Source organism: Paramormyrops kingsleyae, chromosome 22 (genome assembly GCF_048594095.1).
Source record: "Paramormyrops kingsleyae isolate MSU_618 chromosome 22, PKINGS_0.4, whole genome shotgun sequence".
Lineage (NCBI taxonomy): Eukaryota > Metazoa > Chordata > Actinopteri > Osteoglossiformes > Mormyridae > Paramormyrops > Paramormyrops kingsleyae.
Genome location: NC_132818.1, coordinates 11,009,382 through 11,023,874, shown reverse-complemented (window position 1 = coordinate 11,023,874; position 14,493 = coordinate 11,009,382). Strand labels below are relative to the sequence as shown.

General features: G+C 40.9%; 1 protein-coding gene across 1 annotated transcript; it reads left to right on the top strand.

Annotated features, from left to right (window-relative positions):
* Positions 1 to 6,688: 6,688 nt before the first annotated feature.
* On the top strand, positions 6,689 to 9,480 carry snn (stannin). The gene is made up of 2 exons (XM_023798390.2): positions 6,689 to 7,006; positions 8,195 to 9,480. The coding sequence occupies exon 2, from the start codon at positions 8,288 to 8,290 to the stop codon at positions 8,549 to 8,551; it is 264 nt and encodes an 87-aa protein (XP_023654158.1). The 5' UTR covers positions 6,689 to 7,006; positions 8,195 to 8,287; the 3' UTR covers positions 8,552 to 9,480.
* The last annotated feature ends 5,013 nt before the right edge of the window (positions 9,481 to 14,493 follow it).

Here is a 14,493-nt window from a genome sequence, read left to right as displayed (position 1 = left end):
TTTTATGTTTTTTGGCGGTTATTGATTAGCACTACGGTAGCCTTACTCGACAAAGTAGCTCAACTAGTTTCAGATCAGCGACCAATCTGTCATTTAGAGACAGGCATGCATTCTACGGCAGGGATGCCTTTTTCGGCATAACACCTGTTCAAAGCGTTCTAGGGCAAAGACATGTCGAACACCTGGAAGCGCTTGCTTGTGCGTTATTGTTTTATCTCTTGTTTGCGTTAGCATGTGTGTTTGATCTCTCAACATTCTTGTGGGTTTCGGTTTCGTTTCAGTTAGTTTTCATGTTGCCCTTTGAATTCCTGTTTTCGCGTTTCTGTCCGCGATCGGTTCCTTCTTTGCATGTCTCAGTCTGTGGAGCCTCTGCCTGTCAGTAACCATGTACCGTACGCCATCCAGAAAATGTTTCTGTCGCTATATGTTACAGCATATATTTCCTGGGTCAAGGAGCTTGGCTGAATACTTTTATCAGTGTCGGTTATTTCCACTATTTGTGTTTGTGTGCGCTTTCCTCTCAGTTATTAATAAAGGACTCGGTTTGGTTTTGGGCCAGTCTCCCATGTTGGTGGAACTTTGCCAGATGCATCATGACGAAAATATGTCTTAATAAATAATCATGGAATTAATTAAATTTCATAAATCGTTTTGGCATTTGAATATATTAGCTAATGTTTTCATTTAAAACCCATATTATATTAGTAACATATTGAGAGTGTAGTAAAATTTTATGATCAAGTTTTTAATAATTTAATAAACAGAATCTAGAAGCAGCTTAATACATTAAATATTTACTGAAGTTTCGCTGAGGAACCGAAGGTCGATACTTGTCTCCTTCGATGTTGTGCTACATAATCAGTCACCCAGATGGAGGCCATTGATTTCCTTTTAGAAGTTCTGCAGCAACAAGGCCCTGACTCAGGGACAAGGGTTGGGATTTCGTCAGCCTGCCTCAGCAACATTATAACACCGCTAATAATAATGGTGGCATTGGGCTTTTTGGGGGAAAATAAGGATTTTCTCCAAAACAAATCGATTTTACATACATATACATACATATATTAATTGTGGTTCTGCTGGCAGAAGGCTACACTGAGAAGCAGGATGCTTTCAGGTTCAATATTTCTAAGACAGCAGTACACAAAAATAAGGCAAAGCAGGGGACACTGGGAATGACCAGAAACCAGCCAGGTAAAGGGCAGAAGTGACATTCTAATGTCAGAGATGACCATTAACTTATCTGACAGTTTCTCATGGATCGAAGGATGACATCAAGTGACCTTCAAAGGGAATGGGAAACATTACTGCACATGTGAAGTGCATTGCTAGGACAGTTTGTATCAGGCTCCTAGAAGCAGGGCTGATCTCCCATAAAGCAAGGAAGAAGCCCTTCATTGAACAGGGAAGAACCAGACTGCAGTTTGCAGAAAATATATATTATTTACAGATGCGCACCCATAAATTGAGAAATGAGTGAAACAAAAAATTGTGCTGTGGTCTCTTAATTTTTTCAGTGGCTGTATATACAATACAAACAGGCTACATAACTCATTATTGATATAGAGTTATAACTAGCTAGGTGTGTTGTTTAGCCATACTCCATATAATTACTTCTTATGGAGTGGCAAACATAGCTTTTGTGATCTAGGTTTATATCTGCCTTGTATGTTTTGCCTGAATAAACAGCCAATTTAGGAATAAAGGGAACTCCAGCTACTTCTCTATATAACTAAAAATGATTCCATTCTCTAGTCTTATTAGAGTGAGGATGTGTCAGCAGGCCAAGCTTCAGGATCATGTATCTAAATCTAGCAAACATCATTTGCCTGTCACCCACTGCTGACTCCCAAGACAAACAGGCACACCCTGGATCAGTATGGAGAGAAATGCACACTGTGTCAGTGTGACGGCCTTCTTCTTGTGCCCCTGGGCAATTTCAGTTTGCATCCACATATTCTGTGCCAAGCATTAAGCCATGAAACGCCACACACACAAATGCAACAGCTTACTAAAAAGGAAAAACAAATGTGAAAGGTCTTGCCAGATATTCCAATGCTCAGTGCCCTCCAGCAGAGCATTGAATGCTATTTCATTTTGTACACATTTATTCTGAATTCTATTTAGCTTCCACTTTACCCATGTATACCAAGTTAAAGTTTAAAACTTTTATTAAAACAATTCAGATTTAGTACCCAACTCTGTTCTTTAGTTGGCATACCTGTGCTTCCTGATATATACCTCAAACTCAGTGTGACAGTGTACTGCAGTGTTTCCCAACCCGGTCCTCAGGGACCCACAGACAGTCCACGTCTTCCCTCCCCCAGCTCCCGGTAGATAGCTGTTTAAGGAACAAAAATATAGACTCTCTAGCAGGGAGCTGGGAGGGAGCAAAAGCATGGATTGTCTGGGGGTCCCCAAGGACTGGGTTCGGAAACACTGCTATACTGGATAAGCTGTTGTGGGAGATGGATGAAATGTGGTTTTCAAACTTATCCTTGTGTGGACAGAATAATGTGGATGCTAAGTAAAATAAAGCTGAACTGATGACAGTAGTGAATTTCCTTGCTGAAACAAACACTTCTGAAGGATTTTTGTGGTAATCTGCTGCGACAGCTCCTGAATGGAGGATGTGCCTTTTCCCTGAAGAGTTCTGCAGCCTTTGCCGACAACATGAGCAAAGCAAATATTATTTTTGCTCCCATAATGTGACGACAAGAACAGATGCTCAAATTCTGCAAAACAAGAACATCTTATCTTTCGGCTGAAATGGGTGGTTTGCAGGCTGTCTTCTATGCAGTTAAACCAACCTGCAGCTTCAACTGTGCCATTCTTGATTTGTGTTTTAGCTAAACGAGGCTCTTCTCTCCTGATTCTGGTCCTTCAGGTCAGAACTCAGGGATGGGGCACATTTAGGGACCTTCTGAATGTTTTTGTTCAGGTGCATAAGGAGCATAAACCTTAGACCTTCAAAAAAAAAAAAAAAAAAACAGGAACTCAGAGGATTTGAACTGATAAATAATACCTATATACTGTTACTGATCTGGGGTGCTTTTCCTGATAATGAATGATCTTAGTGAATAACAAACACGATTAACAATGATGTAGAAAATAAGTTGGTCAGAGCAATCATTTATTCACAAACATGATTACAAACTGAGTTATGAATGGTTTTGAGAAACACTACTGATTAATCTTAAGTATGACATAACAAAATACTTAATGTTACAAATCGTTGAGGAAATGCATCCCAGAAAAGTTTTACAGGTAAAGTGAAGGTTTTGGTTTTGCATACATTATTGAGGCTACAGGAATGATTATAAATGACCTGGACTGGATCAGGGCACAAACTTTAGGATACTCTGTAGATTTGATCCTATGCCTATAGTGACCTTTCAGACCCATCATTCAACCAGAGTGCTGCATAGACAAAGGTAGGCCATGCAAGGGTGGTGCAGGTCGAACCAGTGATGGAAGAACCTTAGTCAGTGATACAGGAAGGGTTAGACATGAGAACAGAGCACAGATCAAGCAGCTGGGGAGTAGAAATCAGAAAATACTAAAGGCAGGATGTGACGGGTAAAACAGGAAATGGGAAATACAACAAAACATGGGTGTATAAACAACCATAGAGACAAAGCCAGGAAATCAAGAGCTATGGAGCCACAAGACAGAACGCCATACTTTATATAAACAGCACTGCTCATTAACTGTCAGCAGCTTCCAGGTTATGGGTTGTGCAGAATATCATTAAACTTCAACCACCAATCTCCTGTCATGTCCATGGGTCTGACCTGTGGTTCAGTCCCCTTCATCCCCTCCCCTGTCCGATCTGTCATTGTAACATCCTGCCCACCATGTCCACCTGACCCTCCTGTCTCCTCGCTGGTGTGGCCCTAAGAAACCACGTCTGTTACTTGTTTGTCTTACCTCTCGTTCTTAACTCTTGTGTTAATCACTCTCAGCTGCCTCTCGTTAGCTCCCTCATAAGTTTCATATATATGTGCTTCCCAGGCCTGTGTTCCCCTGTCCAGTCACTGACACATACCTTCTTGTTGCCTGTGCCCTATCTCGTTCCAGTTCCCCCATTTTGATCCCTCATGATCCTGTTTATTTCCAGCCTTTGTTCTTTTAGTTCTGATAAACTCCTTCTTGTTTCACCACCACACCTGCCCCGTGTCCTTCATCTTGTCAGTTGTGACACAATGACTGGACTCCAAAAGAAATTTTGTGGCAACATCAGCCCAGGCTTCCAGGCTTCCCTACACCCAACAGACTGGATTCCCTATGTTCCCCAGATCCGAAGACTGGCAAGGTCTCCGAAGCAATGGGATCCACTAGAGCACCTCGCCTGCATTCCAAGGACTTTCACCTTGGACCAACCCCGTGGTGCGGAAGTTGCCCAAGGCTCATGAACTCTTGCTGCGGGCAAGGAGGATACTAGGGGGGCTCACCCCAAATGTGGACCTTCAGGTGGTGGAGGAGGTCCAGTGTTGTATGAGTGAAACGGAGCAACTCATCTCCCAACTCACTGTAGGTTTGCCCCCAGCTCATCCCAGCTTGCTGTAACCCAGTGTTTCCCAAACTTTCTCTGCAGGGCCGCCTTTTCTAGATAGGAACATTATTGAGCCCCCCCCCCTCCCCCCCCATTCAAACTGCATAGGTTCAAACTTTATTTGAAATACAACTCCCTTTTCTAATTGAGCGAAATTGCATTTCAATTGTATTTTGTAATTGCATTTTGTAATGCAATTACAAAATACAAATGGTGCAATTTCACCACTGTGGGAGAAAAAAGAGCAATCAATTAAAAATAAAAGTCCCGCACAAGTTTGAAATTATGCAAATGCAGATTTTACGTTCCTGTTAATAGTCATTGGCGTACACAAATTAAAGTTTGTTTTACAATTACCGCATTTTGTTTTTAATGATAACCGCAGGTTTCAGCCTATACTATAGCACAAAACAACACTAAATCATACCCATTAATTGATAGTCTCCCTGCACTTCATGTAGAAAATTTTAAACCTCGTTTTTCATGATATGGTTAGATTTTTTTGCCCGGCCCTGCAAAACGTCGTCACGCGTCACCATGTCACATGGTACAAAAACCTTGCAAGAGCAAGACGACTTAAGACAGATAGTACAGCACCTATCAGCCGGCTGAACAAACTGGAACAGCCTCCGTGACGACACAACTTTGCCCTTATTGGCTGAAGAACGTGACGTTTGTATGATGCGTTATTTGCTATTTCTCCCGAATATCACGTAAAGCAATGAGAACTGGTTTTCAGTTAATTTACCTGGTAAAATAAAGTATAAATAAATTACATGAATGCTCTAATAGTACACGTAAGGTAGTGGTTTATATATTGTTAGTTACTGTAATGTTGCGCTGCTTTATTTGTTTAATCGCCCAGTCTGTGAAGAGATTAGTTTGCCCCTGAGGCTATTGGGCGCCCCCCAGTTTGGGAACCACTGCTGTAACCCATCCTGCTGATTCCAGTCGTAGGAAGAAGTGGTGAAAGCGGTGAAGTGGTGAAGTGCCTCTGGAGGCCTGCCCAGGAGTGGTCACTGCCATGCCTCCAGCACCCAGCTCTGGCCTTGTGGGCCCCTATTGGACACCTCCAGGGTCAGGAATGTTGTCCTTGTGTTTGGTGTTTGCATGTAAATCAAACAAAGTCAATTACTCCTCTGCGGTCTGCTTTCAGACAGGTGTACTGGGAAAAGTATGATTGTACATATTAAAATAGACCATTGTTTAGCAAATGTTCTAAAGCAGTGTTTCCCAATCCAGTCCTCGAGGATCCACAGATAATCCATGTTTTTTGCTGGGAGGGAGCAAAAATGTGGAGTGTCTGGCAGGCAGCTCAGAGGGAGCAAAAACATGGACCGGCTGTGGGTCCCCAGTGGGGGGACCATGAGTATAATCCTTTACTTTTAACATCTTTTTCACACTCTGCTCCAAAATGCTGACTGCAGCAGAGGCGACGCTGGAATAAAAGTCCCTGCATTTACCTCTTGCTGGCATTTTTCCATCCATACATATAATTAAGTCTTGTTTTTATTTTATCCTCAAGGGAACTTAAATTCTGCTGCATTTGTCTCTTATCTTACACTCCAGTTTCATAGATCCTGCAAAATCTATTCTGATTTTCAGTGAGCAGACCTATCTGGCATTTCACATGAAGAGTGAATTTATCATTCAAGAAACTGAAAAGCCGTTTTCCTGTAGCCAATGCACCTCCCACCTACTGAAAATTTTCATTGGGAAAAGGTGCATTAGGCTACATTAAAAGTTTTATTTTAATTTGGTCCATTCGATAAAGCAATTATTGTTATAATTATCATTGATATAATATGTTTATCATATACAGTATGTCAATTAACATACCGCACCCAAAATGAGTACCCAGTAACCTCTATACACAGCTGTATATTTAATTGCGTTGCAGTGTATTTTGAGGTATTTCCCCAATGGCAATAATCTGTTGAATTATACTGATATAAGAAATATATTTTGAATATATCTCCGTATATATGTGATATGAAAACCATGTCTTCAACTGTCGCGTTCAAGCAAAAATCACCATAAGAACGAGCTGATTGCCGACACAAGCTTAATGCAGACAGGTCTTATCTAGGCTTTGTGCCTCTGTAATTGGCCGAACACGTATCTGAATGTTTGTGATATCATTTCCTGAAATGTGGAGGCTGGTGGACGCCCTCTTGGTCTTGTTCGTCTGCCACTAGCGCTGCTCCGACTGCAGAGACGCCGATATACAATAGCAGAGCACCGGGACGGGGGAGGAAAGGGGGTGGCTTCAGAAAGTAAAACAACGAGCGGGTTTTCCCCGAAAACTTGAAGCGCATTCGGCGATCGGCATGGATCCAGCAGGGATCCGTGAGGGGGTTTTAATTATCGTCAGATCGCACAGATGAAGAGCAAGGCTGCGGCCGCCGTGTAAAACAAATTATATTGCCTATATTCTTTCTGGAAGACAGGGTGAGTATTCATTTTCGTTGCGGTGGTGGGGTTTCCGTTATTTGGGTTTGTTGTTGCCTGATGTAACGGTGCTTTCGATTTGTGTTTAGGCCAATGTGCATGCCTGAAATAAACTATTTCCATAGCCGTGATATATGCACGACAGTCTTGTCGGCGATCACAGTGTTACTGCTGCATGCACAGCCGAGATTATAAATTCCCTGCAATATAAATGTTATCGTGCACATTATTATTATTATTATTATTATTATTAATAATAATAATTGCAGCTGTTGTTTTAAAATGTTAAGTTTCTTAAGTATTATATTTGAAGTTGACATGAATTGCTTCTTAGTATATGCAATTTGAAATTTTCGGCTTCGTAAAGCTTTCATGTACGTCGCAAAGATATTGCTTCGCTGATTGTTAAGCCGTCACGTATTAAATTAACGTGGACGGGTCGAAATATACGTAATAAATGTATCTTCTTAAAATGTGAAATGTCATAATTAAAAGTGTGTTGATCATTTCCTGTTTGTTCGCCTAATTTTAAGAAGGCTGCGGTTTATTATAATCGCATTAAATGTGCATGAGAAGAATTCCTTATGTAATATATGGTGTATGTTAAAATTTCCAGTGCTGACTACAAGTTTTATGTGCGTTTATAATGTGCCGTGGACAGTATTTAATTTTATTTGACACGGACATTTGTTTGCACATGCATTTCTCAAAGGCGAACGGAAACAGAAAACCTATACACTTAATTTGTACTTTCACATGTACGCGTGGCAAATTTAATCTGGCATAAAGCAGTCCTTTTTCAGCTATCTGTGTGTTTTAGTGATTATTACAAATCTTTGTGTATTTGTAACACTAAGTAGGAGATGTTTGAAGATATTTCCCGTACATATCATGTACATATGATTTCATTATAAAAAAAAATTGTTGAAACTGAAGAGAACTGCAGAGGGCTTCTGGAAGACGTGAGTGAAGATCGACATATTTAGACCTTGGTAAAGTTTATAAAGGCCCTGACCACTAGGTTTTTCTTTCGTTTGTTTTTCTCAATCCCCTGAGACCCATGGATCGGTTAGATTAAGTTGTATCTCTCACAGATGTCGAATGTAGCTCTGGGCTTCTGAAGGAGTCAGCTGCTTCTGAATGTGACTCTTCAGTTTCCTTCTCTGCTGTGTTCTACACGTGGTCTAGATGTCACAAGGTGACCGGTGAGGAGAGGAACATCCAGACTGAAACCCGAGAGACTGTTAAGAGAGATTTCCCCGCCAGAGCTCCGTTGTGACCATGTCGATCATGGACCATAGCCCCACCACGGGGGTGGTGACGGTCATCGTCACCCTCATCGCCATCGCCGCTCTGGGCGCCCTGATCCTGGGCTGTTGGTGCTACCTGCGTCTACAGCGTATCGGGCAGCCGGAAGATGAGGAGAGCATCGTGGGCGAGGGTGAGACGAAGGAGCCCTTTCTGCTGGTTCAGTATTCTGCCAAAGGACCACGAGTTGAGCACAAGACCAAACTCACCCCTAATGGCACCGAGAATCTCAGCTAAAAGGGCCCTCGATCTCTCATAGTTACACATTCAGCTGCAGTGTAAACCAGGTCTGTTACATTCCATCTCACATGACATTGGCAATATACATTATTTAACAACTTTTTAGTTCATGAATTACAGAAGAGCAAAGCTTTGGTTCCATTTCAAGTTTATGAATGTGGTCGACAGAATGAGCGCATGCACTGAACAAACCTTATTTTTGTTGTTGTCATTTTCTGAGCCTCCGATTTAAAAAACGGATGTTCTTTATTCACCTGAGCCTATCCATAATGTGAAGTTGTGAATACCCTTGTACACGTAATCTTATTTATTCTGCAATTTGTACACAACTAAACTTCAAGGAAATGTTACAGGAACTTGGAGGGTTTAGTTACTTGCTTATCGTTATAAATAATACACAGTATGTGTTGGAGATGATGGTTTCATAGTTCTGAGGTTTGACTTAAATGCCTATGAGATGGTGTGATTGGCCAGCGAGGTTTTAAATATGCATAAGTGGTGCCAGGAAGCCACTGGAAACACTGGAACTTATGAAGGATTTCTTCAAAGTGCACTTTCATAGAGCACTGCGGAAAGCATCCAGAATGTTCGTGTTTACCGTTATTGTGGCTGAGCGAAAGAGGAAGTTCCTATTAAAAAACTCCAGTTTTATAGGCCTGATATTTTGTTTATATTGTAAAGGAAGTGACATAGAACTTCATTTGTCTTGTATAGTTCATATCTGTGTGTTTTTGCTATAGATCTTCTTGAATTATGTATTTATTACTTTTGTCATTTCCATTTGTAAGTTGAAGAGAAATTCTGATTAAGTAAAAGAGTTTATTTTTGTATGCTGCTCCGGGTCATTTGCCAATGGATTACACTCCGAGAAGGAGTTTATTTTCGGACATGCAGAAGGTGTGGGGGTGGGATGAGGAGCGGTGGTGAGCGGGGGGGGGAGGGGGGCGGTGTAGGATGAGGGGGGACATTGGGGGAACGGGGTAAAAGATGTAAAATTAAAAAAAGCAGTCAGACATTTCCCTCTCAGTTTGTGTTCAACCACTAGGTCCATGCACATGAACATGTGACCTCATTTAATTTGCCTGAAGCATCGCTATCATGTGATTGGCCACAAACTGCTGACCCCTGGCTGGGATTTGGCACTCGCTTCCTTCCTCTGCATGTCTGGAAATGTGTTGAGCCCTTTTAAATGTGCCAAGTGAGTAGTCTGAAGTGCATAATGCTTTGTGGTTTAAAGGATACCATGGTCTGTTGTGATCCCTGTCAGGCAATGTTTTCTTGTGTATCTGTAATGAGTATGAATAAAATTTTTGTAGCTATGCAATTCTTTCATTGTGGTTTAGTCTTTTAGAAGTAACTCTGTACAGTGTCCCTAATACTTATACCTAGTATCTTATTGCATTTAATCTCTATTGTTAATTTTTAAACTAAAGCTACAATGCACAATGTAAAAAAACAGTGTTGCTTCTACACATGAATCTACGGAACACTTTTGGTGGATTTTTGTCTGTAGTATATTCATTTCGGTATATTTATTTAACTGTACAATGCCCACGGAAAGTGTTAGGACACTTGCTTAATTCAGTAAAAATATTGCAAATTTATTGGTTTTCTTACAAAAACCATTACTTTATTAATTTGTTTACAAAAAAATGTATCACATTAGAAATGACCAGTAGTTTTAAGTAAAACATTCTTTTCTTTTTCATAATAAATTGAAACCCAAATTATACTTCTAAAAGAGCTGTTCCTAGTTAATAGTTTATTGATAACCAGCCTGGTTGGATGCTTTCAGATTAGTGACACCTTTGCAATAACATAAATCATAAATATAACTTAAAACCATAAACATTTGGGAGCCAGTGACTACAATTGAAATTAATAGCAAAATGGCAAAAACAAAACTGAATGAGTCAATCAAGAAAAAAAATATGGCACTTAAGAAGAAAATGTCTGTATGTGCAATATGTGCAGATGTGTTACAATAGACTTTTGTTATGAAGCCTATAAATTTACAACATTTTTACAGAATTAAGCAAACGTCCAAAGACTTCATGCGAGCGCTGTAGTTTATCAAGTACAGTAGTACCTCAGAACTCGAACTTAATCCGTTCAGAACTCTGGATCAAATCCTAAAAAGTTCAGTTCTGATCGAATTTTCCCCATAAGAAATAATGGAAAACTAATTAATTGGTTCCCGGCCCCAAAAAATTACACCTAAATATGTTTTTTTAGCATTTAAACACAAAACGAACCGGATAAAACGAGCATATACTGTACTAAACACATCTAAGGACATTTATCAAAACAGTAATTTGTAAAGTAAGAAAATAAATGTATCCAATGTGTAAAGTTAAAAAAAAAAACAATGTGTCCTGCTCCGACCGTTTGCTCCTTCCGTGTGCCATGGGGAACACTGACACTGTAAGCATACTGTATATGCAGATATGTCCACTTTTATTCTTTATTAATGAGCGTGTAATATAAATGTCATATTTCTGAGTCATGATGTGTAGTATTGACAACGAACCATTTTATGTTTCATTTGCTATAAGTGATAGGCCTATTTTTAAGATGTTGTACTTTAACACAGATCACTGGTGTACAATCTGGAACCAGGTCTTCCTGTTTAGTGCATTTGTTTGCTGACTGAGAGCAAGTGCACATGAGCAAGAGAACGTGACTCCTGATCAGTAGTTCAGGGTCTCTGAATACTGCAGATCTTGCTCCTTCTGCCGGCCAGACTGGGCCACTTCCCTTGACATGCTGCTTCTCGTGTTGTTCACTCACTCTCTATGGTCACAGCAGCAGGCAACTGTTCATCACACCCATCCATCTGTAGCAGTGTTTCCCAGTCCGGTCCTTACGGATCCACAGGCAGTCAAAATTTTTAGGGGCAAAAACGTGGACTGGCTGTGGGTCCCTGTGGACTGGATTGGGAAACGCTGATCTGTAGGACTCTTGAACTACTCACCATGACTGCAGTCCTGATCCCTGTTATAAATTAGTTCCGTGCCGGTCAGTATGTGCTCACTGGTCAATTTCCCCTTTAGCGCTCATTCACATGATATTCATTAATAAGCTGTCAGAGGTATAGGCCAATACTTGCTGTTCATAGGGTCTTTTAATTGTTGGCCCCGCCCCTATTGTTGGTCTAGCACTATTGCCTCACACCTCTGGGACGGGGGTTTCAGTCCCTACCATGTGATTTGCATGTTTTCACTGTGGGGTTTCCCCCCACAGAGCAAAAACATGTTGAGGTGAATTGAATTTGCCAAATCGTTTGTAGGTATAAATGGTGTGTGACTGTGCCCTGCGATGGGTTGGCGCCTCATCCTGGGTTGTTCCCTACCATGTGCCCATAGCTTCTGGGATAGGCTCTGGGCCCCCACAACTCTGCATAAGATAAGCAGGTACAGAAGATAGATGGATGGATGGAATTTCCATCACACTTTCCTTGCTTTTCACAGTCTAAAGGCTAAGAATTGAGTTCTCCACACATTTGTGAGCTGAAACTATGGAAAATCACCATATTTTAACAAACACGTCACGTCCTTTTCCTCCTTCCCCCAGCTGGGCAGATTGTCACGTAGCACCTCCTTCAACTTTGAAGGGCTTTTCAAAGGTTCCCTCTGGATATCTCCCAGGCACTTTTGAATTGGCAGGTTTGGGTTCCTGCAGAAACTTCAAGAAGGCACAACAAAAGCTTTGGCGTTCTGCACAAAAGAGCAGCCAGGTAACACCCAGCATATTAAATCAGAGCTGCATCATCATCAGTTTGTTTAATGGCCCGTTTCCGCTACTTCCAGCCCTGACGTGGGGACCTCATTCTGTCTGTTGCTCTGTGCTGTTCTTCCTTGAAGACTGTTGTCATTTACAGCGACAGGATTCATTCACATGCACCATTTCCTCTGAATATCATTTGATCTGCTTAAGACCTTTATCTGGTAACTAAGGTCATGTTTGGGAAGTAATTACTTCATTGGAAGTAATTTAATATAATTTTGCATTGCCCACTGAACATCACATATACTTTCTCAGTTGCAAACAAAATTAAAACAATAAATAGTAACAGTGGGTTATGACGCTTTCGGTAAAGACATTTTTGGGTGTAAAATTTTGTATATATAATTTGTTCAAACTGATCAAAATTTCCAAAGAATGCAAGAAGGCTATGAATTGAAGGTTTATAAGAATAAATAAAGCTAGTTAATGGTGCCAGAAAAGTACAAAGCTGCACAAATTTTAATTGAGAAAGTCAAGAGGGCGTGAATTATGTACAGGAAAGTGAGTGTGATTTCTCTTTTAAAACTCTGCATGACTTTACAACTTGATGAACAAAGTGTGGAAACCAGACTAAAGAAATTAAGTGCAGAGGGGAGGGTGATGTTTGTGTGAGCAAGCAATGCAACTATTGGGTAACATAACTGGCAAACTGTGTCCTTAAAGCAACATTTCAATTGAGGCATAAGTGCCACAACAATGGTGCCTCCACAAAGAAATAATACATAAGGAAGAAATAAGAAAATGAGAAGAGGAGAGGTTGAAACATGGAAGGTGCAAAATTTAGTGCTGTACTTCCAAGTTGTCTCCCTTCATGGTGTCGTGCCAGTTCAGCCTGTCATTGATGATGATGCCAGGCTACTTATAGCACTAAATACATTTCTTACATGGAGTATACTTACAGTTCACTACACCGTTGTACTCTATGCTACATCATTTCTGACCGTATTTACCAGAATATCTGTGTTAATCTTTGAGAAATGCCTCAAGATCCATCTTTCATGGGAGCACCTCTAATAACTCATGTTACCACTGACACTCTCTGTCTTTATCGAGTATTTTTTGGTTGTCTTCTCTTGGCAACACTGGGTGCTCTTTTTGTGTCTTATTTTGTGCGCATATCTAGTGGGAACCTAGTCTTCATCATGTTTTTCAGGTAGATCTTTGAACAACCTGCTCTTGCCTGCAGCACCGAGATCACCCAGGAACTTACGTATGGATACTGATTGTCAATGCCGGGGGAAGTCCATCGGGATTCCTAGGCAAGCTTTACTGCTGAGCCCACCCCCCCCATCTCCCCCCCCCCCATCTCCCCCCCCCCAACACACACCATCCAACAAAAAAATTTACTGCAATGCTGCTTGTGGATGTGTTCAATACAGATCTCATAGTACCGGACTCTATTTTTCAGCGGATCGCTGCTTTCCTGATAGCCAGGAGGCAGCATTTGTTGGGGGGGGGGGGGGGGGCTGGCACGTCAGACACTCTGTCCTTTAGAGCTGGAGCCTCTGTGGGCCGCATCCTCTCTCCTATGTTCTAGTCTCTCCTATATTGCATCACCCAGCTGTTAAACTCCACACATTTGCATATGATACTACATGCTGATCAGCCAAATAATGGTGACAAATCATAATATAGCTTGGAAGTAAATGAACTGGCACCCTGATACAGTCATAATAGAAAATGTTCTGTAGACTGCAGCAGAGGCGGAGTCAGACATTTTATACACCCGGGGCTTAGCCCCAAAGGGTAGTATGCATGTGGGATTGGGGGGGGGGGGTCGGGGTTAGAAATGACTGAAAAACATGCTGTGAAGTTGAAGATTTATTAGGCTGTGACTCTACTAACCTATCAGAAGCTTCTTAAGCTCAGAATGGAATCGTCTGGAGTTTTCTTATTAATTAAAGACACAATAAACTTAGTGTATATATACTCCTAAATTTGATGAAAGTGATAAAAAAGACATCTCTCTCTCTCTTTATTCTGACATTTAACTAATTCAAAAGATATTTCAATATTTATTTATATAAAACAAAAAAGTTTACTCTAAATTGATGTTTAACAGTAAAAAAAATGTTTTTATGTTTTTTCCCTAAAGTGTATGTAAATATTTGGTTTCAACTGTGGATATACTGCTGTGTATTGAAATTCCTCTT